The 23,770-nt window shown below is 38.8% G+C and overlaps 1 protein-coding gene across 1 annotated transcript in view; it reads right to left on the bottom strand.

The window, feature by feature from the left end:
* Positions 1–19,698, bottom strand: part of MAP3K19 (mitogen-activated protein kinase kinase kinase 19) — a 37,563-nt gene extending 17,865 nt beyond the window's left edge. The window contains 3 exon segments of the mRNA XM_030883013.2: positions 9,493–9,589; positions 16,588–16,706; positions 19,680–19,698. Of these exon segments, the coding sequence (XP_030738873.2) occupies positions 9,493–9,589; positions 16,588–16,706; positions 19,680–19,698 (235 nt within the window).
* Positions 19,699–23,770: the final 4,072 nt, after the last annotated feature.

Here is a 23,770-nt window from a genome sequence, read left to right as displayed (position 1 = left end):
CACAGAACAAAACAGAAAGAAAGAAGAGAGCTCAGAGGAAATAGAGACAATGAAAAACTACCGTTAATATCATTCATGTACCTTCTTCAGGAAGCTACAGGAAAATTTACCTTCCTAAAGTGAATGCATTAATCAAGAGAGAGGAAACCGTGTACCCAGTACACAGGGGTTCAACACAGAGGGTAGCCAAGGGCATTTCCAGGATAATGGTGAGGAACCCCCAAAGAGACAGCTGGTCAGGAGGTCCAAAGACCAAGTAACACAGAGTGAAACAGGAGGGCAGAGCATTCCAGGAGCAACGTCTTAGAAAACAAAAGAAACCAATGGATTACCTGGTGTGCAGTTGCTGTATTGAGGTGCGTTTCACAGGTCCATCAGACAGGATGGGGATGACTTAGTGACAGATATACAGAAAGTAAGCAAATGGTGAAATGAGGCGAGTGTTAAAGCCGGGATAAATAGAATGTCTCAAAAGAAAAGCAATGTAATCATAGCACACCCTGGGGCTCAGCTGTGAATGGTATTTTACCTAGTCATAATAAGGGAGACATTGAATATTAATTTTTTTAAAGCACAAAGATTTCGAAGGTTGCCTGTGTGTGTACAGAGTAATATAAAATTGTTAAACCCTAATAGATAATGCCTAAATTAAGCAATCAAGCAATGTAGTTATAAACATGTTATTTAGAAAAGTGGAATTACATTCTAGAAGAAACGGTCTTGAAACAGTATTTGTACTTCTTATTTCCTTTTATTTTTGCTCACCTGTCTTTTCTGAATTTTTCTTAATTGACATATATATTGATTGTCTAAAATTTAAGATTGCATTTAAACAAAAATATTTTTAAAAAGGGAACAAACACCAGCCTGGTAAACCCAGCTGACTTCTTCAGACAAGATCGTAACACCAATGGAGCAGATCCCATCACAGAATACCGACCTAACCCAGTTTGTTCTTGTTTGAATGTGCTACTTTGATTACGTCCTCAAGACTTTCTGTGGTTTGGCCAGGAGAAGAGGATATTTCCATGATATCCAATTCAATCTCTCCATCCATCCTTCCTCCAGTTTGTACCTGAACCAACTGCCCTCCCTTTTCTCTAAATTCACCTCCACCACAAGACTACATGTTTCTCCTTTTTTTCCCTCATAACTAAAGTGGGGCTCAAATGGGCGATGTGAGCTCTGAACACACATGACATAGTGCTTAAGCACGTTGGCTTCAAAGACAGGGGGTCCAGGTTTGAACGCAGCCTGTGTAACCCCTTAGTTAATGTGACCTGGGCATGCACTTAACCTTCTGAGGCTCACTTTCCTCATTTCTAAAACAAGCATGCTAATATCACCTATATCAGTGAATATTTGTGCCAGGCGGTAATAGGCACTCAATAAATGGTGACTGCCATTGTTATTAATTCAATATACATTTTAAAATAGTTATGTGTCAGATCTGGAGCGAGGTGTGCAGAGGTGCGATGGTTTTTGCCTTTGTCATCTGGTGAAGACCAGCACAAAAAAAGACAGTGACAATTCAGCATGATGGGTGTTATGTTGCAGACAAGGTCAGGATCCTATGGGAGTCCAAAGGCTTGGTGACTCCCCCAGTCTTGGGGACATTCAGGAAGACTTCCCATAGGAGGGGGTTTCTAAGGGGAGAGCTGAAGGATGGCTTAATGTTCCGGCAGAGAAAAACAACATGTGCAAATATTCACATATTTGTTCTGGGAACAGAAGGCGTTTGGTTATGCTTATGTTTAGCACCTGCTGAGGAAGAGTGGCAAGAGAGGAGGCCGAAGAGAGGCTGTAGACAACTGGGAGTGAGATTTCTGGATTTCAAGGAAGAAGACCCTGGGTCTACATCACAGTCCAGACCTGATGTTAACACTTTTATACACAGCCTATTGAAACTCGGCTTCAACATCATGTTAAATGAAATCAGCCAGACAGAAAAGGACAAATGTTGTATGATTTCACTTATATGGGGGACATAGAATAGTCAAATTCATAGAGACACAAAGTAGAACAGTGGCTACCAGGGGTACGGGGGGAAAGTAGAAACGAGAGTTAAAGTTGAATGGGTATAGATCTTCAGTTTTGCAAGATGAAAAAGTTCTGGGGATGCATAGTGGCAATGGTTGTGCAACAATGTAAATGTATTTAATTCCACTAAACCGTACACTTAAAAATGGTTAAAATAGTAAATTTAATGTGATGTACATTGTACCACAATAAATTTAAAATTAAAAAAATTTTTTAAAACACCACTGCGTCATTTAAATTTCATTTGAGCTCTACCCTTGCACCCAAATCCTATAAAAATAATTCTATTTTTTTCCCTTTTTTTGGTGAAATGCTTCACATTTCCTCTGCTGTGCGATATCTCTCATTGCAATAAGCCAATAAATGCAAAATTTTGGACAATAGGTTTGCCCTGGTGGTTTAGGCCACTTGGTTTCGGACAGTGGTAAGCAGACATCAATGAGAGCAACGTCCTAAGGGGAAACACTGGCACCAGTGTGCTATCTGGTAAATAAGTCTTGGGCTAGATAGAACAGCTAACTCAAATCTTGGAGGAAAGCGTCCTCAGGAGGCCCCCCAAACTCCCATAGATAAAAATAAACCAAATATGAGTTCCCTGTAAAGATTTTCAAACGCTGAAGAAAAAGGTCAGTAAAGAAATATTTATGGACGAAAGAATAAAGGAATAACTGTGTAATTAAATGAACTCACCTTCAGATTTTCTCGGCTGCCCCTTCAGAAAGTGAGGAACATCTTCTCTGGCTACAGACTTGGAGATGTTCGGTTCTAAGCAAGGTCTTGGCAAAAAAAAGCCCAAGTTCACATTGCAGAGCTACTGGTAATGTTCCTCTTTCTTCAGGAGTAAAGGCTGCCTGGTCACCATATTTGTCCTGGAGCCTACCATCTCAATTTAATTGGAAGTGAAACAGAATGTGCTGGTACCCATTCCTGATGCACTGAGGTTATCTGACTAAAAGGCAGGAGAAACGGTTTGATTTAAAAGTCATTCCCCATGTCTTCTGGGTCTCCAGTTCTCAGCCCAGCCCAACATCACTAGAAAGTTTGGAGGACTACTTCCAAACGGTGCTGCTGTGTGGAATGGCTGTATTCCTGAAAGCACAAGACCTCCCTGTCCTCTGAGTTGCTCCCCACCTCATATGCCCTCTGCCCCTCACACTTTAGTTTTCCCATTCCCTGTTTCCTCAAGCAGAGAAATCAGAGGGGCAAAGGGGAGACGTAGGGGGTGCATACTTGTACTTCTCCAAAGGTGTTGACCAAAGGCCTTTGACCATTCTCCAAAGGCCCAGTGCTTCTCAAACTATCTTTGGTGAAGAATGCTTTTAAAATTTTCCATTGCATTGTGGGCTGAAACTTTTGTAATATGTAATCAAAGTGAAAGACTATATGAAATGAACATATGAAAAATTAAAAGAAATTCAAAAACATGAAAATGAATTATAAGACACTGATGAAAGAAATTAAAGATGATACAAGTAGACAGAGAGATATACCATGTTCTTGGATTGGAAGAATCAACATTGTGAAAATGACTCTACTACCCAAAGCAATCTACAGATTCAGTGCAATCCCTATCAAACTACCACTGGCATTTTTCACAGAACTAGAACAAACAATTTCACAATTTGTATGGAAACACAAAAGACCCTGTAGCCAAAGCAATCTTGAGAAAGAAAAACGGAGCTGGAGGAATCAGGCTCCCTGACTTCAGACTATACTATAAAACTACAGTAATCAAGACAGTATGGTACTGGCACAAAAACAGAAATATAGATCAGTGGACCAGGATTGAAAACCCAGAGATAAACCCATGCACATACGGTCACCTTATCTTTGATAAAGGAGGCAAGAATATACAATGGAGAAAAGACAGCCTCTTCAGCAAGTGGTGCTGGGAAAACTGGACAGCTACATGTAAAAGAATGAAATTAGAACACTCCCTAACATCATACACAAAAATAAACTCAAAATGGATTAAAGAGCTAAATGTAAGGCCAGACACTATCAAACTCTTAGAGGAAAACATAGGCAGAACACTCTGTGACATAAATCACAGCAAGATCCTTTTTGACCCACCTTCTAGAGAAATGGAAATAAAAACAAGAATAAACAAATGGGACCTAATGAAACTTCAAAGCTTTTGCACAGCAAAGGAAACCATAAACAAGACCAAAAGACAACCCTCAGAATGGGAGAAAATATTTGCAAATAAAGCAACTGACAAAAGATTAATCTCCAAAATTTACAAGCAGCTCATGCAGCTCAATAACAAAAAAACAAACAACCCAGTCCAAAAATGGGCAGAAGACCTAAATAGACATTTCTCCAAAGAAGATATACAGATTGCCGACAAACACATGAAAGAATGCACAACATCACTAATCATTAGAGAAAGGCAAATCAAAACTACAGTGAGATATCATCTCACACCAGTCAGAATGTCCATCAACAAAAAATCTAGAAACAATAACTGCTGGAGAGGGTGTGGAGAAAAGGGAACACTCTTGCACTGTTAGTGGGAATGTAAATTGTTACAGCCACTACGGAGAACAGTATGGAGGTTCCTTACAAAACTACAAATAGAACTACCATATGACCAAGCAATCCCACTACTGGGCATATACCCTGAGAAAACCATAATTCAAAAAGAGTCATGTACCACAATGTTCATTGCAGCTCTATTTACAATAGCCAGGACATGGAAGCAACTTAAGTGTCCATCAACAGATGAATGGATAAAGAATATGTGGCACATATATACAATGGAATATTACTCAGCCATAAAAAGAAAAGAAATTGAGTTATTTGTAGTGAGGTGGATGGACCTAGAGTCTGTCATACAGAGTGAAGTAAGTCAGAAGGAGAAAAACAAATACCATATGCTAACACATATATATGGAATCTAAAAAACAAAACAAAACACAACAAAAATTAAAAACTGGTCATGAAGAACCTAGGGGCAAGATGGGAATAAAGACGCAGACCTACTAGAGAATGGACTTGAGGACATGGGGAGGGGGAAGGGTAAGCTGGGACAAAGTGAGAGAGTGACATGGACATATATACACTACCAAATGTAAAATAGATAGCTAGTGGGAAGCAGCCACATAGCACAGGGAGATGGGTGTCTTTCATACCAGTTTTATAGTCATCCTTGAGGGCAAACACTTAGCTGACAAGTTGGAGTAAGAAAAACATACAGCATACTTTCCTAATAACTAACCTGTCAGTGAAAATGATGTTCTAGTAAAGGCTAGGTACAGTTAGTATTTTGCTGTGGAAATTAGAAAACTGGGCAGTGTATTCATGTGAACACGTTCTTAAGAATGACTGTACTTTTACAATCATTGAGGACTAATAAACCCAGGTTATTTTTTTTTTTACCCAGAATATTTTTAAGCAAATTTAAGGTGTTCAAAATCTGTTAATTGGTTGATTTCTTCTTTTATTTTAAAACAAGGAGCAAAGATACAATAAGCGAGTATGAGAAATACCTGCCTTTTTAGACGTTGTGAAAAGTTAATGGCTCCTAAATGGAAAAAAAAAAATTTTGGTCCTAAATGGCGGAGGGGAGGGGGAAAGATTATACAACATTCTGGCTCTGAAATCATCTTGGAACACGTCTGTTCTCTTTTTGTCTTTTGAATACTGTGAGTAGTCACGGGAGCCTCTAAACATATCCAGTGATCCAGGAAAGAGGATGCACTGTTAACATGTAAAAATAAAACACTTGCTCCCATCTGAGTGAATCTTTCCAGTAAGAGGATGTATTAATAAAATAACCCTGGGACTTCCTTGGTGGTCCAGTGGTTAAGACTTCACCTTCCAGTGCAGAGGGTGCAGGTTCGATTCCTGGTCGAGAAGATAAGATCCCACGTGCCTCACGGCCAAAGACCCAAAAAATATAAAACAGAAGCAGTATTGTAACAAATTCAATAAAGACTTTAAAAAAATGGTCCACATCAAAAGAATCTTTAAAATTAATTAATTAACCCCACCAGAAAATGTTACAGTGGAGAGAAACTAAAAGGCAACATTTAAACACAACCAGAAACATAATTTCCTTGCAGAAGAGGTGCAAATGACATTCATAAAAGTTTGGAAATGATGATTAATTTGTTAATGTAAGTGCTAAATCATTAAAATGAATATTTAAAGTTGGCCTAACCTAATTCATTCAATGAAGAAAAATTATTTTCTCCAGAAAAGTCTTACTTTTCTGTGTTTTCCACTTGTTCTATTTAAATTGATGGGAATCGAGGTTCAAAACATTTTGATAACCTCTCCATGTTTTGATAGTTTCCTAAATCATGATTTTCAACAGAATTTTTTAAAACTACATTTTCCAGCCTTTTTTGCCACTAGAGTTCAGAAAGCTAACTTGAGACATGGATTCACGTGGGTTACATGAGAAAAGATAAGGCACAGGCATCATTTGCTGACGTGAGTGTCAACAGAGGAGGGAGGTTCTGAGGTCAGTGTGGGAGCAGCTCCTGGTTGTGGATGAAGCAGCATGACCTGGGGGTCAGTAGCCAGTTTTGAGATGTAGCTACAAGAATTCTTTCTGACAATCCAACCTGGGGTCTGTTCTTCTCCTTTGGTTTTTCAATGGTCTGTGAACTTTCTAGTATCTTTGAAAACTTCCTTGCTTCTTCACTCAAGGAGAGTAGATTCTGTTATCTACACTTAAGAATTCTGATGATACACAATTAAAAATAAATTAAGCCCAGAAATTTCAGAAAATAGGTTCTTATTCACTCATGAAAAGGGTAATTTTACACGCTCAATTTCCAGTCTATGAGGTTTGCATCTGATATGTTCTGGGAAAATAGCTGATTGAGGAATGCAAGATTTTTACACTAAGGAAAAAGATGAGGGATTTTGCGGGGGGATTTTATTTTACAAGTTACCATCTGTAAAAGCCCATAATAAAGCAAATGTATGCTGCAGGAATACTTAGTTGTTAAAAGACCAGGGGGAGGGGCTTCCCTGCTGGCGCAGTGGTTGAGAGTCCGCCTGCCGATGCAGGGGACACGGGTTCGTGCCCCGGTTCGGGAGGATCCCACATGCCGAGGAGCGGCTGGGCCTGTGAGCCATGGCCCCTGAGCCTGCGCGTCCGGAACCTGTGCTCCGCAGCGGGAGAGGCCACAGCGGTGAGAGGCCCGCGTACCGCAAAAAAAAAAAAAAAAAAAAAAAAGACCAGGGGAGTTATCCAAACATTATATAAAGTTTATACATACTTTAGTCAGTGATGCTCCCTTTTTAAAAGAATAATACAATGAACAGATATAAACTAAACGTGCATATCTAGAGGTTCCCTGGTGGCACAGTGGTTAAGAATCTGCCTGCCAATGCAGGAGACATGGGTTCGAGCCCTGGTCCAGGAAGATCCTACAAGCCGCGGAGCAACTAAGCCCGTGCGCCACAACTATTGAAGCCCACGTGCCTAGAGCCCGTGCTCCACAAGAGAAGCCACTGCAATGAGAAGCCTGCGCACCGCAATGAAGAGTAGCCCTCTTTCGCCGCAACTAAGGAAAGCCCACATGCAGCAACGAAGACCTAACACAGCCAAAAATAAATAAATAAAATGTTAAAATGTTCATATCTACAACAGAATAGTCACATGGTATGTGCATAAAGTCTTCATAACATGTGCAAGCACTTTAACATTAACAACCTGGAATATGTTATTGGTAGAAACATGTAAATGGGATTTAAAGAGATTTATTGCTATTTAAGATGTAGACAATGCACAATAATACCCCAAACAGTTTTATTTCAGGCTTTGTGACTTAAAAGAGTAACTAGCTCTAGTGAAGACTCTTATCAACTATGAGAGGAAAATTTAGAAACATAATTGCTTCTTTCAAATGTGTAACCCAAGTTATGAAAGCTTAAAACTACAAGGGCCTAGTCGAGATGCTGCATAAGTGTTATGGTTCCTATATGAAAACGTAAAATCTTGCAAATCGATTTTAAAAGAATTATAAGCACCTCAAATGGCAAGTCACTTCCAAATGGAGCAGAATAAACACATTATTTTAACCTCTTGGAAGATGATGGGAAACACAATCAGGCTTCTGAGAACTCAGCTTTGAAACCTTTGAAAGTCAAAGGCAGATCACATAGACTGTTTGGAAGGGGATCAGAACTTGTTTATTTTAATTAGGTCTTTCAGGGTTCATGGAGTTAATCATTTCAAATGTTATTAAATTATTCCCCGCCCTCCGCCAGGGGAGAGGAGATACCGAGTGAGTTTGAGAAAGACTGAAGACTCCCCAGAAGAGGGCAGCATCACATAAGGGGCCAAAGGAGACAGCAGCTAGGACAGCACTGTGGCATTCAGGGTGGCTGACAGGGATGAGAAGAAAGACATCCAGAGAGCAGCTTCCCTGGAGTGTTAGAAATACAAATAGGAAAATTATCAGAGAGAGATTGGAGCAGTTCAAATAAACATTTCATTTAAGAAGTTTGTAGGGGGACTTCCCTGGTGGCACAGTGGTTAAGAATCTGCCTGCCAATGCAGGGGACACGGGTTTGAGCCCTGGTCCAGGAAAATCCCACATGCCGTGGAGCAGTTAAGCCCGTGCCACAACTACTGAGCCTGCGCTCTAGAGCCCGCAAGCCACAACTACTGAGCCCACGTGCCACAACTACTGAAGCCTGTGCGCCTAGAGCCTGTGCTCCACAACAAGAGAAGCCACTGCAGTGAGAAGCCCACGCACCGCAAAGAAGAGTAGTCCCCGCTCGCCGCAACTAGAGAAAGTCTGCACATAGCAACGAAGACTCAATGCAGCCAAAAATAAACAAATAAATTTATTTTTTAAAAAAAGTTTATAGGCGAATAGATGACAGACAAATGTGATCTCTGTGATGACTATTTTTTGAAGTGAGAATCTGCAAATACTTTGTGATCTGTTCAATGCAAGGACACTTATGGGTAGGACAGGATGACATATTTGGAATGGGCATTGTTCTGGAAAATTCCAGACTTATGACCTCCTAGAATACAAGAGTGCAACTTGGGGCTTTAGTTCTTTGTTCAGGCCCGCAACTCCCCCTCAAGGGAGGAGCTCTGGGATGACAGATAGTGGAGAAATGCTTGGTCCTGGAAGAGAACAGATCCCTGGAGCTGATGGAAGATTCTGAGAGGAAAGAAATGAGGAAAAAGATGTTATTAGACAGAAAAGATAGGAGATGAGGACAGTAGGCTGAGCTGGAGTCGGGTAGAACAAAGAGGAGAGACAGAAGAGGGATGCCCATTTTGGCTGGGCAGACTGACAAGACTCACTGATTCAGGTATGGACCAAAGGATAGGATTATAAGTGATTTTTCTTTTTCTTTGCGCTTCTCTGTGATTTCAATGTTCCTGCACTGAGGACTACCAAAATTAGGGGGGAAATCCAAATAATCCATGTTATCTTTGTAACCATATCAAGGACAGAAGACAGATACCTTCTGTCCTGGGTTGCCAGTCTAGTCCATCACCACTTGGATCTCCTTTTTCACTAATCAATATGGAATGAGTGCAGACATCATCTTGGTCAAACTCCTGAAATATCATAAAATAGAAACTCAGTTGTTCAATGTCGTACTTGGTTGGCAGAGTGAATGTTGATTTTTTTTCTAGGCTAGAGTTTCACACTGTGGATTCCTTTTAAATCGGATAAAGCATTTAGGACTAAAAAAATGGGAAACTATTCGCCTCCAGAGCACCAGGCTCAGACAGACACGGACGTGATTAACTGCATAATCAAAAATGAAGATCAAAGCTGAAATCACTGAGACACAGAGAAATTCAATATTTTATACTTTATCATGTCCGCGTCCAGGCTGTTAAACTGCCCCAAATTCCATCTGGGTGGGTAACTGGAAAGAATCCTTTGGCCACAGTCCGTGAACAACCCCAAAGGAACATGATCTTTTCCATAATGCCTCCCTGGGGCATCATTTGTAAATGATGAGGGTAGAAATCCCTGCCCCATATGGAAGCTGCAGATATAACCTTAGACTGAAAGGAGGCAGCAAAGCTGATTAAAGTTTTCACTATGACAGCTTTTTGATCTAATCGTGGTATGCAACCTCTAAAGCTTTCCTTTTACCCTCTAGAAAATAATCATTATGCTGAAAAACATGGTTGAGAAACAGCTTGATTTATAAAAAGTACTCCTAACTCTCTAAAGAAGAAATGTTTTCTATTAGAATTCATTGTTGTTGACAGTTTCCTTCATTAGAAGTTGTTGCTGGTGATTTTGCCCTTTTTAATGTCTAGAACAGTGATAGATGCAAGTAGTAGTTAAGATATCCCGTCACAACCTGGATGTTACAAGTGGCTCTCTGGCTTCTGTGATCTGGTTGAACCGTCTACTTAAGGAGACTGTTGGATAAAAAGTCTTTGCCCTAAATGCAGATGCCTGTTGGACAAGCAGGTAGCCTTTATCACCAAACATCATCTGATATTTCATTCATTAATTCCCAAGAGAGCTTGGGAATCTTTTCTTTTTGCTCTGTTCATTTTAATTATCACAGAAAAAAATAAAAATAAAACCCTGCATTTATACTGCCATGAAAATATTTTAGGTGTTCAATTGTAATAACTTAGCAGTACATGATTTTTAAGATTTTTTTTGATGTGGACCATTTTTAAAGTCTTTACTGAATTTTTTTCTATTTTTTTAATCTTTATTAGAGTATAATTGGTTTATAATGTGTTAATTTCTGCTGTGCACCAAAGTGAATAGGTTATATGTATACATATATCCCCTCCCTCTTGAGCCTCCGTCCCACCCTCCCTATCCCACCCCTCTCAACTGCTTAGTTCATTCATTAGCTGGTCCTTTAAGAAAAGTTGGAAGACACAGAGTGTGGGCACACCTACCTACAAAACCCATAATGACGACTAGCATTTACACATAAAGTGCCAGACACTGTTGCACCTTTCACATATTAACTAATTTAATCCTCACAACAACTCTAGAGGTAGGAACTATTATTCTCTTTTGTACGTGAGGTCCAGAGAAGTTAAGTAACTTACCCAAGGTCACATAGCTAGCCTATGGTAGAGCCAGGATTCACACCCAGACTCTGTAGTCTGGTTACAGAGGTCTTAACCACTCTGCTTTCTTGTTACCATAAAAAACTTGAAACAGAGTCTCAACAAGAACCAGAAAGAAAGGAATCAATAACAGTGAGCAAAATTAAAAGAAAGAATACTCAAACCTGATTTATAGGTTTTGCACAGGAAAAGATAAAATAAAAGATGTGTGATGCCTACAATCTCCTGACAAAAATTTCTTCCATAGAATAAACTGAAAAACCATAAGTATCACAAACAAAAAGGATGTAGGGAATAATGTCTACTTTGAAGGTTATCATGGAAATGAAGACAAAAGTAGAAACAGCTCAGAATTTTCTAATTTCTTTTAGAATACTAAATATGAATGACTTTAAGGAGTGCTTGGGTGCTACAAGGAGGAAAATTAAAATAATGACACTCAGTTGTGAGTGAAGGAGAGAAAATGTTAGAATAGCACATCCCAAACATAAATGGAGTTCATAAACCATTGACAGTGATGCAGGAGGTGACAACAGACTAGATAGAGGGCATAGCATTCTAATCTGTAAACAACAGAATGCCAACCACACAGAAAAGAGGCATAGAAATCATACGTAATTAAATTTAGAAAGACGATTCTCCTTAGATGAAAAGAGATTGGGAGAGGGTATAAAGAGCCTCTCAGGAGCAATCCTATAAGCAAGGCAGCTGCTTATATTTGTAAACTATAAAAACCTATTACAGACAACCCAAAAGAAAAGCAAGCTTTCATTCAAAGGAAAGAAGTGAAGAGTGACCTTGGGTTTTGCAATTTAAGCACTAGAGAAAGCACTGAGAAGAAGAGGCAAATTCAATAGTGAGAGTCTATTTCTCCTTCAGAAATGAGTTCAGTTATTTCAACCATAATAAGGAAAATATAGAGTGAAAGTTCAGAAAATGTTTTGCACGAAAAAATATACTAATATGAAAGGATTTTTAGTCTTTTTAAGAAAGAAAGTTCCTAACTATACCACACAAAAAAAGAAAAGTAAATGAGTTTTTGTTTATCAATTTCTGATGCATGACACACATTTTAAAGATTGGTCTCTAGATATTTTGTTCCAATTACTATGTAATATCAGTAATCAAAAACAATACAACCTTCAATGTTGTGACAAAGCCTACTACACAGCAAGGTTTCTAAGCCTCGCTGCTACTGACATTTGGGGCTGGGTGATTCTTTGCTGTGGAAAGGCTGCCCTGCGCACTGTAGGATGTTAGCAGCATCCCTGACCTGTACCCACTGGATGCCAGCAGCGCTTCTGCCCCGGTTGTGACACCAAAAATGTCTCTAAGCCTTGCTAACTGCCTCCTGAGGGGTAAAATCACCCCCTTTTGACAACCACTGTACTAAAGCAACTTTGGTGAGAAGCAGGCTAACCTCTTTAGAAAAGTTGCAAATGCACAATAGTAAAATATTCAAATAGTATTAAAAAGAAATGTTTCCATTCTACCTCATCCCATCCCCTGCCCCAGAGGAGTTGGGATTTAACCATTTCTGTATTTTAATTTTTAATTCGTTTTCATTGTTACCTAACTTATACATTTTTTAAAAGTCAAATAATGGTTAAAAACAAAAACTTATAACAAAAAAGGTCATCAGTTACCTTCCCCACTCTTTCCCCCAAAGGCAGCCAGTTCCAGCCTTTTAAGTGTTTCTTTTGGTATTTTCTTCCATATCTCTAGATAATGTACTTATCCTGCTGTCACTAAAGTGATATATTACCTACTGGCTTCTTATTATTGCAGTTGACAATTTAATATTCTCATACTTTGCCTCTATCTTCCCAGTAAATTCACCCTCTGTTTCTTGTTAAATCAATAGGCAAAGTTCAAATTATGATTATTTGAGTATTGTACTATACTGTATGTATTGCACTGTAGTAGTGCAATCGTAGTGTAGTATGTTTATACTTTCCTAAATAACTTCCTGCACAAAACCCAAAACCCCTATTTTTATTTCATTCACAATTTAATTTAATATTTAATTCCTTTTCTTATATTTTTTAACTCAAATCTTCCAAACATCCTGTGGTCTTTTCACTTGGTTAAATATATCAGATAATATATCAGTTCCATCTTCTTCCTGGAAATTTCCATTATCCTGTTCTCCCTTACTCCTCCCATCCCCCAAGGATCAGAGCTCTTTGTTCTCTAGACTTCATACGTGGCTGAAGCCCTGGGACTTGCTTTCTGCTTTATACCAAGGATACCCTCCTCTCTTGTGTTAGGTTTCAGATACCCTGAATCACGGATCCAATTTTCCCCTCCATTTTTATCTTATTTCGTTAATTTAACAGAGCACATAGTAGCTTCCTTAAAAGGTGTATGAAATGTAAAATGTTTGAGCATTTGTGTGTCTGAAAAATGTTTTTATTCAACCCTAATACTTGACTTATAGTTTGTCTGGATATAAAATTCGAGGTTGAAAACCATATTTTTTCTCAGATATTTGAAGGCATACCCCTTCCCTTTAATTTATTTTTAAGTATAGCATACATTCAGAAAAATGCACATATCATAAGTGTATAGACTAGTGAATGTTTATAAACTGAACACACCCATGTAACCAGGACCCGGATCAAGTAAAAGACTTCTTAGATGTAAAAATCAAGACCAGTAAAGGAAAAAGTGGGTACACTGGTTTTCATCAAAATTAAAAACTTCTGTTTGATAAAGGAATTGTCAAAAAGGTGAAAAAGTGCTTCCCTGGTGGCGCAGTGGTTGAGAGTCTGCCTGCCGATGCAGGGGACACAGGTTCGTGCCCCGGTCCGGGAAGATCCCACATGCCGCGGAGCGGCTGGGCCCGTGAGCCATGGCCGCTGAGCCTGCGCGTCCGGAGCCTGTGCTCTGCAACGGGAGAGGCCACAACAGTGAGAGGCCCGCGTACCGCAAAAAAAAAAAGGTGAAAAAACCTCCAAGTTTTTCTTATTGGCTAGCAGAAAATATCTGCGAGTCACACATCATTCAGAATATATAAAGAATACTCTAAACCCAACGATAAGAAAACAAACAATTCAATCAGAAAATGGACAAAATATTTGAACAATTTATGCTGATGGCAAATAAATTTTTTTTTTATTATTTTATTTTATTATTATTTTTTTTGCAGTACGCGGGCCTCTCACTGTTGTGGCCTCTCCCGTTGCGGAGCACAGGCTCCGGACGCGCAGGCTCAGAGGCCATGGCTCACGGGCCCAGCCGCTCCGCGGCATGTGGGATCTTCCTGGACTGGGGCATGAACCCGTGTACCCTGCATCGGCAGGCGGACTCTCAACCACTGCGCCACCAGGGAAGCCCACAAATAAATTTTTTTATAATGTTCAACATTGGTAATTAGGGAAATGCAAATTAAAACCACAATGAGATAACACCATATACTAATTTTGGTTTAAATTTTTTAAAATGGTTAAAATAGAAAATACTGATAGTACCAAATTCTGGCAAGGGTGTAGAGAAACTGGACATCTCATTTATTGCTGGTGGGAATATAAAATGGTAGAGCCACTCTGGAAAATTGTTTGGCAGTTTTTAAAAAAACTAAACATACATTTACCAAATGACCCACTAATTGGACTCCTGGGCATGTATCCTAGAGAAATGAAAACATAAGTCACGCAAAAATTTATACATGAATGTTCATAGTAGCTTTATTTGTAATAGCCCCAAACTAGAGACAACCCAAATGTCTTTCAACAAGTGAATGGCTAAAAAACTGTGAAACAAAATTTAATTGTAATAGAATACTACCTAGCAATAGAAAAACTATTGGTACACACAACAGATTGGCTCTATCTCAAGAGCATTATGCTGAGTTGAAAAAGCAATCTTAAAAGTTCACATGTATGATAATTTCATTTATATGACCTTTGTGAAATTACAAAATTATACAGTTGGAGAATAGATCAGTGGTTGCCAGGAGTTAGCAGGGAGGATGTGGCAGTAAAGAGAGGAGTAAGAGCGCGTTCCTTTGTGGAGACAGACCAGTTTTGTATCTTGATCATGATAATACAGGGGATAAAATGCCATAGAACTGTACACACAGGCACACGAAAACAGAAGAAGAAAAAGGAATGCATTCAAAGACTAGTGAAATCCAAGTAAGGTCTGTAGTCTAGTTCCTTGTATTGTGTCAATATCAGTTTCCTAGTTTTGACAATCAGCTATAGTTATGATGATAATTCCAATTGGTGGTAGCTTGTGAAGGTTAGACAGCACCTCTCTGTACTATTTTTACAAGTTCTTGTGAATCTATACTTATTTCAAACTAATTTTTTTTTTTTCTGGTACACGGGCCTCTCACTGTTGTGGCCTCTCGTGTTGCGGAGCACAGCCTCCAGACGCGCAGGCTCAGTGGCCATGGCTCACGGGCCCAGCCTCTCTGCGCACGCGCGGCACGTGGACTCTTGCCGGACCGGGGCACGAATCCGTGTCCCCTACATCAGCAGGTGGACTCTCAACCACTCTCAACCAACTCTCAAAATTAGTAAAAAACCACTAATTTTTTACTCAAATTTTTGTTTTTTGTCTTCTTGTTATTTGGGGATGGTTTTTGGAAGGAGAAAGGGACTGAAAGATCTTACTCCACCATCTCCAAAACTCTTCGTATTGTTTATACATATTATAGTACATACCTCATTACCTTTTAGAAATAGACAATTGTGTGGTCATATTCTTTATTACCAATAAAATATAGGGTAGGAATTTCTCTTTTTTTGGTTGGGATCAAATCCAGGTCCCCACAGTGAAAGCACCAAATCCTAACCACTGGATGGCCAGGGAATTCCCATAGAGTAGTAATATTTTTAACAGTTTGGGCTATGTTAATTTTTATAAAAATTCAAAAGGTACACATGAGTATACCTTTTAAAGTTTTTCTCCAATTCTGTTCCTTTAGGTAACCACTTTACCAGTTTACTGTACCTCTTGGGAATCATTCCATAATTTTCCATGGGCACGATGTTTGTTACCACTACTGCTACTATACTTTATGGAGTCATTCATCATGGGCAGGGGGTGATGACCAGGGCCAAGAGGAGGTACCTCCTTTGTCGTACCCTGTGATGGATTTGACATGATCAGAATAATGATTTTCTCCGTTTCCACATTAACATACATAAAGACAAGCTACATTTTACTATTTAGTATGGATTCAACTGCAGTAATATTCTGTGGTATTCCATACACACAAACACACACACACACACACACACACACACAGTGCATGAGACTCAGAGTTGACTAACTCATTACTGCCCTGAGATTAAACTCATGATAGACTGTCATTAATTGTACTTTAAGTTTCTTTATAATCACATTTAAATCTATAATTGTAATATATGATTGTTATAAATATTCAAGCAACACAAATGAAGTAGATGTAAATACAGTTAAGTGTAGATGGAGTAGCTTATCCATTTTTCTTTTACTTCGTTTTTTTAAAGAGAGTTTCTTACCTCCCTGCTGCTGATGCTCTGCAAGATTATATTTTGGTTTTTAGTGACTGTCATCATATCAGTTGGAGAAGAGTTTGTATCATGACAAATGTCAAGCAATGATTCAGCATGTCTTTCTGCCAAAAGAAACATAATAATGTGTTTTGATGAGATGCATCTCCAGCAGTTTCACAGCAAGATCTAGCTCTAGGTTCTAAAATCAGTTCCATTTTGTCTAAGATTTTCTTGAAATAGTGGACTGGGATCCTGATGAAGCTTCAGGGCCATAATTTTCACAACAAGAGTCCACCTAGAGGGGTGGGATAGGGAGGGTGGGAAGGAGGGGGACGCAAGAGGGAAGAGATATGGGAACATATGTATATGTATAACTGATTCACTTTGTTATAAAGCAGAAACTAACACACCATTGTAAAGCAATTATACTCCAATAAAGATGTTAAAAAAAAAAAGAAAAATAAGGAAAGAGAAATTATTATCATACAGACAGGAAGGTGATGGATGGTAAGGTAAAAACATACAAAAATGTTTGTCATTAATATTAAGTGGAAATATAGAAGATAACATAGAAAATAGATTAAAGATAAAAATATGTGAAAAATATGCATGTAAATGGACAAAAATCAAAAGAAAACATGGAAAAATGTTTATGTGTTATTAAGATTATGACAATTATTAAACATTTAAAATTTATTTTAATGTAATAACAAAAAAAGGAAGGAAATAAAAATTGTCCTTAATTTAAAAAAAAAAAAAGTCCACAGAATGAACGGGGTTTTGTCTGTTTATTTTTAAAAGGGGGCCAAAGTTTCGAGCACACTTCCTGTCCAGCACTTGAAGCCATATTAAACTGATAGAGTTCTAAACACCAAACAGTGAATTTCCAGTTAGTTCTTGGGGGACATTGCTCTCATATTCATCCCTCTCCTGCTATCCTGACTTCTTCAAATAAGCACAGGCTTGTCCATGAAAACTTCCTCTTGCAATCGTTCTTCCATTTATCCTAATAACTGAAACAAATTTGAACGAGTGATCTATAATCATATCCTCCATTTCTTCACCATATCCTCTTTCTTTACTCTTTGCAACCTGTCTTCTGCCTCTATCCTGCCATTGAAACTCTCACTTCCTTATCACATCTGCTTTGTAACCTCTTTTCCAATTTGACGTTGTTTCCCACTCCTTCCTTCTTGTAACTCTCTCCCAATTCTCCTCCTTTTCTCATTCCCCTGAGTCTCTATGTGCACAGCTCTCTCTAACTGTGGGCGCACCTCCTCTGTTCAGCCCCTGCAATTTTCTTACCATCATCAGTACTTTAGTGATCTTACCTACTCTCAGGTCCTCACAATCTCCTTGTAGAGAACTCCCAAAAGAACATATCAACCCATCCATTCCCACAAGCCCTGTCCTACAGAAAATTGCTACTTTGAACATCCTAAGTTTCCATCAAATGTAGTGTTTTACAACTCATTACCTTCAACATCCTCACAAAACCAAAGTATTCTCCTATCTTGTTGATTGTATTTCTATCTCCCCACTTCCTAGGGCTGAAACTTTGGAATCATGTTTAACTCAACTCCCTCAACCCTCGTCTCTGTGTCTCCTCTATCAATGTTACAGTACTAAATTCTGTGAATTCTTTCACAATCTCTTAGACTCACCATACCCAGCACTTCTCAGGACCACTACACACCATGACCAAGACTCTTCTCCTGGTTCTTATAACCGCACACAGGTACTTCTGTAGTTTCTTAAGAGAGCTTCCCTGGTATGAGTCTCTTCCTTCAAATTCATCCAACACAACGACAGGTTAAGTTTCCTAAAACATGGCTTTCATCATTACCTGGCTTAAAATTCTTTAGTGACTCTATTTTATTGGGAAAAAAAAATGTCCTTCAGGCTGACATTTAATGAGTCCTCAATGGACCCAGTTTCTTACTTTTTTTTCCCTAATAAATTTATTTATTTTATTTATTTATTTTTGGCTGCTGTGGGTCTTCATTGCTGCGTGCAGGCTTCCTCTAGTTGCGGTGAGCGGGGGCTACTCTTCTCTTCATTATGGCCCGCGGACTTCTCATTGCGGTGGCTTCTCTTGTTGCGGAGCACAGGCTCTAGGCATGCGGACTTCCGTAGTTGCGGCTCGTGGGCTATAGAGCACAGGCTCAGTAGTTGTGGCGCGAGGGCTTAGTTGCTCCGTGACGTGTGGGATCTTCCTGGACCAGGGCTCGAACCCGTGTCCCCTGCATTGGCAGGCGGATTCTTAACCACTGTGCCACCGGGGAAGTCCCTGGACCCAGTTTCTTTATGTATCTAATCTTCTGTATTCCTTTTTCCTGACATGAACTGTTGGTTCTAGTCTCCCATTTGCTCCTGGGATAAGCCATGCTCACTTACAGCATGATGCCTCTGCTCCACAAAATCAAATCTCATCATTTTTTAAGGACCAGATTGAGTCTCACCTCTTCCATGAAACCTCCCTGGGGATAACCTTGTTCCCTGCCAAGAAGCTTCCAAAAAAAGCCAATCAAACAGTAAAGTCAAGCAGCTTTCACAGTCACATGTGGTTCAGTGGCATTTTTTCTATTACACTTTTCTCTGTGGCTGGTTTTTTTGTCCTGCTCAGACTCTTTCTCCCTGCCTATATCACACCTTCTCTCTTCTTCTCTTCCTTCCTATCTTATCCAGCATATGAGAACCACTGTAAGTCCTTCTTCCCCTTTCAAGTTTACAACAAGCTCTTTCTCCTCTGACTTACATGATGTGTCCCTGACTGTACTGAACACTTTCAGACGTTTGGACCATGTCTTAGACTTCTTCGTCTGCCTCAGAGTATCTAGTTTTGGGTCTTGTACAAAGTCCCTGCTCAATAAATAGTTGTTCACTTGATTTCTTTTTTAAAAATTTTATTGAAGTATCATTGATTTACAATGTTGTGTTAATTTCTACTGTACAGCAACGTGATTCATTTATACATATATACACATTTAGTTTGATTTCTTTAAACGGATCCATCAAGTCCATGTAGAAAAAGAAAGATTTCTAATAGGGCTTTTGTAGTTAGAGACTTTTGAAAGTGGAATAGAAATATTTATCTGGTTTTGGCATAGAATTCATTAGAATGTCCAATAACTGCTGTTTCCTGAAACTTCCTATTTGTGACACATAATGTATTGCTGATTTTCCACTAAAATCACAGAGTTTAGGATCTCTAGGAAGAATAGAATCAACATCAAAGATTATTTAGTTTAATCTATTGAAAAAGAAAACCATTGACATCAAATAAATAAAAGTAATTTTATATAGTTTGGGGATAAAAATAATGACTTCAAAATGTATGAGAGAGAGTGACAAATTTTCAAGATTTTTTTAAAAATAAATTTATTTTATTTTATTTCTTTTTGGCTGCATTGGGTTTTTGTTGCTGCACACGGGCTTACTCTAGTTGCAGGGAGCAGGGGCCACTCTTCATTGCGGTGCCCGGGCCCCTCATTGCAGTGGCTTCAGCTGTTGTAGAGCACAGGCTCTAGGCGCGTGGGTCTCAGTAGTTGTGGCTCTTGGGCTCCAGAGCACAGGCTCAGCAGCTGTGGCGCACGGGCCCAGTTGCTCCGCAGCACGTGGGATCCTCCTGGACCAGGGCTCGAACCCATGTCCCCTGCACTGGCAGGCGAACTCCCAACCACTGTGCCACCAAGGAAGCAGAAATTTTCAAGATTTTTAAATGAGAAGAATATGCTGTATATCTTATGCCTCTCCCATTCTAAAAACCTTCTAAAGCAGAAAATTTCCAACTTTGGACAAGAAGTTTCATAATTCTTTAATAATGCCTAAATCAAGTAAAGATAAAAAAATTTTTTTAAAAATTTTTATTTATTTAAATATTTTTGGCTTTGTTGGGTCTTCGTTTCTGTGCGAGGGCTTTCTCTAGTTGTGGCAAGCAGGGCCACTCCTCATCGCGGTGCACAGGCCTCTCACTATTACAGCCTCTCTTGTTGCAGAGCACAGGCTCCAGACGCGCAGGCTCAGTAGTTGTGGCTCACGGGCTGAGTTGCTCCGCGGCATGTGGGATCTTCCCAGACCAGGGCTCGAACCCGTGTCCCCTGCATTAGCAGGCAGATTCTCAACCCCAGCACCACCAGGGAAGCCCTAAAAAAAATCTTGATTAACTGTTGTCTTATCACCGCCACATAGCTGACTTGATTGTTTTTTTCTTTCCAATGGTTTAGTTAATTGCTTAGTCTTGATATTTCTTTTTCCTAATGCTAACAGCTAGCTCTTTTATCATTCAAAATAGTAGAATGGCCTAGCATCTCACTTTGAAATTAAACTGATATGCTTATTTCACAGGCTTTTGGTTGAGTGGAGTGATCGTATCATAAAATCTCTCTCTGCGTGATTTTTTCATTCCTCTTTGCCTTGCCCTGTGACTGTTAAGCCCAACGGACTGGTCTTAGGTCACCTTGAATCAGCACAAATCTCCTCTCTCTGCTGTACTGGATCCTAGAATTAGACATGAGCTCAGAGAGGTCCAAAGGGTAAATGATGGGAACTCTTATTAACAGATTATGGTGAGAGAAACAATGACTAAACTTGCTTCACTAGTCACATTCTGAGACCAGGAGCGAATTGATCATGGTTTCCAACCTAACACCTTTGAATTTGAATCTCTTTATTGCTATGGGACAGGGTAATGTTTTATGATCTGCAACAATATTCTTATGACCTTTTCTCCATCAAAAGTCATGATTCAAAAGAGTTAGCATGGCACCAAGAATCGATGAACTGCCACTACCTTGATATGTGGCCTTAAGCAAGTCATTTATCTTGTTAGGACCTTGTTTTGCTCATCTGCCTTGATTAGTGTTTCTTCACGTGGTGTCCTTTGATCTCCAGTATTCTGGACCCCACTCCAGGCCTACTGAACACCATCTCTGGGGTGATGTCCAGTAATCTCCATTTTTAACAATCTCTTCAGCTGTTGTTTAACACTAAAGTTTGACGTAGCTTCAGACTTCCATCTTCATCCTATTATACTAATTGATCCTTTTACAATAGATCATGTTCTTGACTATACTTTTGTTCTGGAAGTTTCATCTTCCTTTTTTATTCCCAAAACAAAATTCATGTGAAATACTGAGAAAGAGCTTTGGCTATCTTTTCTTATTTGATGACAAGATAAATAGGTAGCAAACAGAATTAGGAAACTGCAATTCTGACATGAAAGACTGTTTATTAACCCTCTAATTTTTAAAAGAAATTGTTTACGTCTCCTATCCTAAAAGAGCAGGCTGACATGTAATCGTTAGATAACTGTAAATCATTACTATAAATTGTTTTTGATAATTGACAATGCTTTCTGCAATAATTAGTAACATTTGGGGGGTAGGGAGCTGTATACTCAAGAATTATTTGACATTCCCAGGAAGTACCAAAAGAGTAAGTATTTAAACAAGTAAAACAAAGGACCAATATCATAAGAATAATAGATAGCAACCTCTAACATCTGTACATCACTTTGCAACTTCGAAGTCCCTTTTGTGACCACGCATGTGCGTTTCATATATATATACATTATATATATATATCTTATATATATACAGCATTTAATATATATTCACTATATATTTATATATATATAAAGAATTATATATATATAGCAATCTATATGTCTAGGTTTGCAAATGACTTTGTAAGTAACAATGGCAGAGACCCCCTTCCTTGGGTGCTGACTAACCACTTATACTCACGCGTGATGCCTGAGGAGCTCAGACAGAACCTCCGCATGTCTACAGAGGGTTAACATCAAGACTCTCACACAGGTCCACATCTCTCACAGCCAGCATCAGAGGGGTGAAGCCATGTTGGTTTGGGAAATTTATATCTAGGAACTCTTCAGATGCCTTTATTTTTATTTACTTATTTTTTAACATCTTTATTGGAGTATAATTGCTTTACAATGGTGTGTTAGCTTCCGCTTTTCAGATGTCTTTAAAAACATGAAACTTTATTTCTGTTATGTCTTTACTGCATGTCTCTTAATACTAATCTTTGCATTTTCATTGTTTGGCCAAATTCTCAACTTTAAGTCATTCTTCCTCAATATCTTGAGAGGGAGCTGATTAACTGAAAGAACACAGGCCCGAGAGACAGACAGATCTCTGTTTGAACTTGAACTCCTTAAATTGGTTATTTAACCTCCCTGACAGGGTTATATCAAGGACAGTCTGTTAAAAGTTGATCAAATCACCCTGATGAAATAAGGGACCCCTAGTTAAATAATGAATACTTTTCATCTGGGACATAATCATACTAAAAAATTATTTGGTATTTATCTGAAATTCAAATTTAAATGAGTGTCCTGTATTTTTTTTTTTTTTTGAGTGTCCTGTATTTTTATTTGCAAAATCTTGCAACCCTATACACTGAACTTCAGGGGCTTCAGCTGCAAAGTGGGAATAATAGTGTTTTCCCTGCAGGGTTGTTTTGATGATTGGAGATAGATAGAATATGAAAAGCACTGAGAAGAGTGTTTGCTACATGCACAGTAAACATTTGTGGAATGAATGAATGATTTACAATTACAAGGTAGCTTATTTAACAGTATTTATATAGTCAAATGGATGTGAATATATAGATGTTATATGTTTTTTTAATGAAAGTAAAATTTAATTTGGATAATTCAGAACTGAGAAGCTACTGGAAGGCCAAATTATCCAAATTGTTTATTTTCTAGACCAAAGTAACTCAAGAATTTCCATCTCTATTTCACTTTATGCCACATCAATACAGTCGGTGTCTCTACCCCAGTTTCTCCAGGGACAGACTGGAGATAATGATACTACCTCAGAGGGGTGCTGTGGGAATTAATCAGTTATTATTTTTTTAATCTCTGAAAAGAAACCACTTCTTATATCAATGTTTATTATTAGTTAGAACTAACATGAAAGTTTTGAGCTGAGAATAGTTTTCCAATAGCACAGTAATTTGAGGATCTGTTGATTAAGCTCTGGATCCAGTTACAGGTACCAGTTTTTTAAAACTTAGAGGCTTATCTTGAGGAGTGAAAAATGTGGTTATGAAAACAGACATTGTCCCACTACTGGGAATATACCCTGAGAAAGCCATAATTCAAAAAAAGCCATGTACCAAAATGTTCATTACAGCTCTATTTACAATAGCCAGGACGTGG

This window comes from Globicephala melas, chromosome 7 (genome assembly GCF_963455315.2).
Source record: "Globicephala melas chromosome 7, mGloMel1.2, whole genome shotgun sequence".
NCBI classification, from domain to species: domain Eukaryota; kingdom Metazoa; phylum Chordata; class Mammalia; order Artiodactyla; family Delphinidae; genus Globicephala; species Globicephala melas.
Note: the sequence above shows the minus strand (reverse complement) of the source record. Positions and strands in the feature narration are given on the sequence as shown.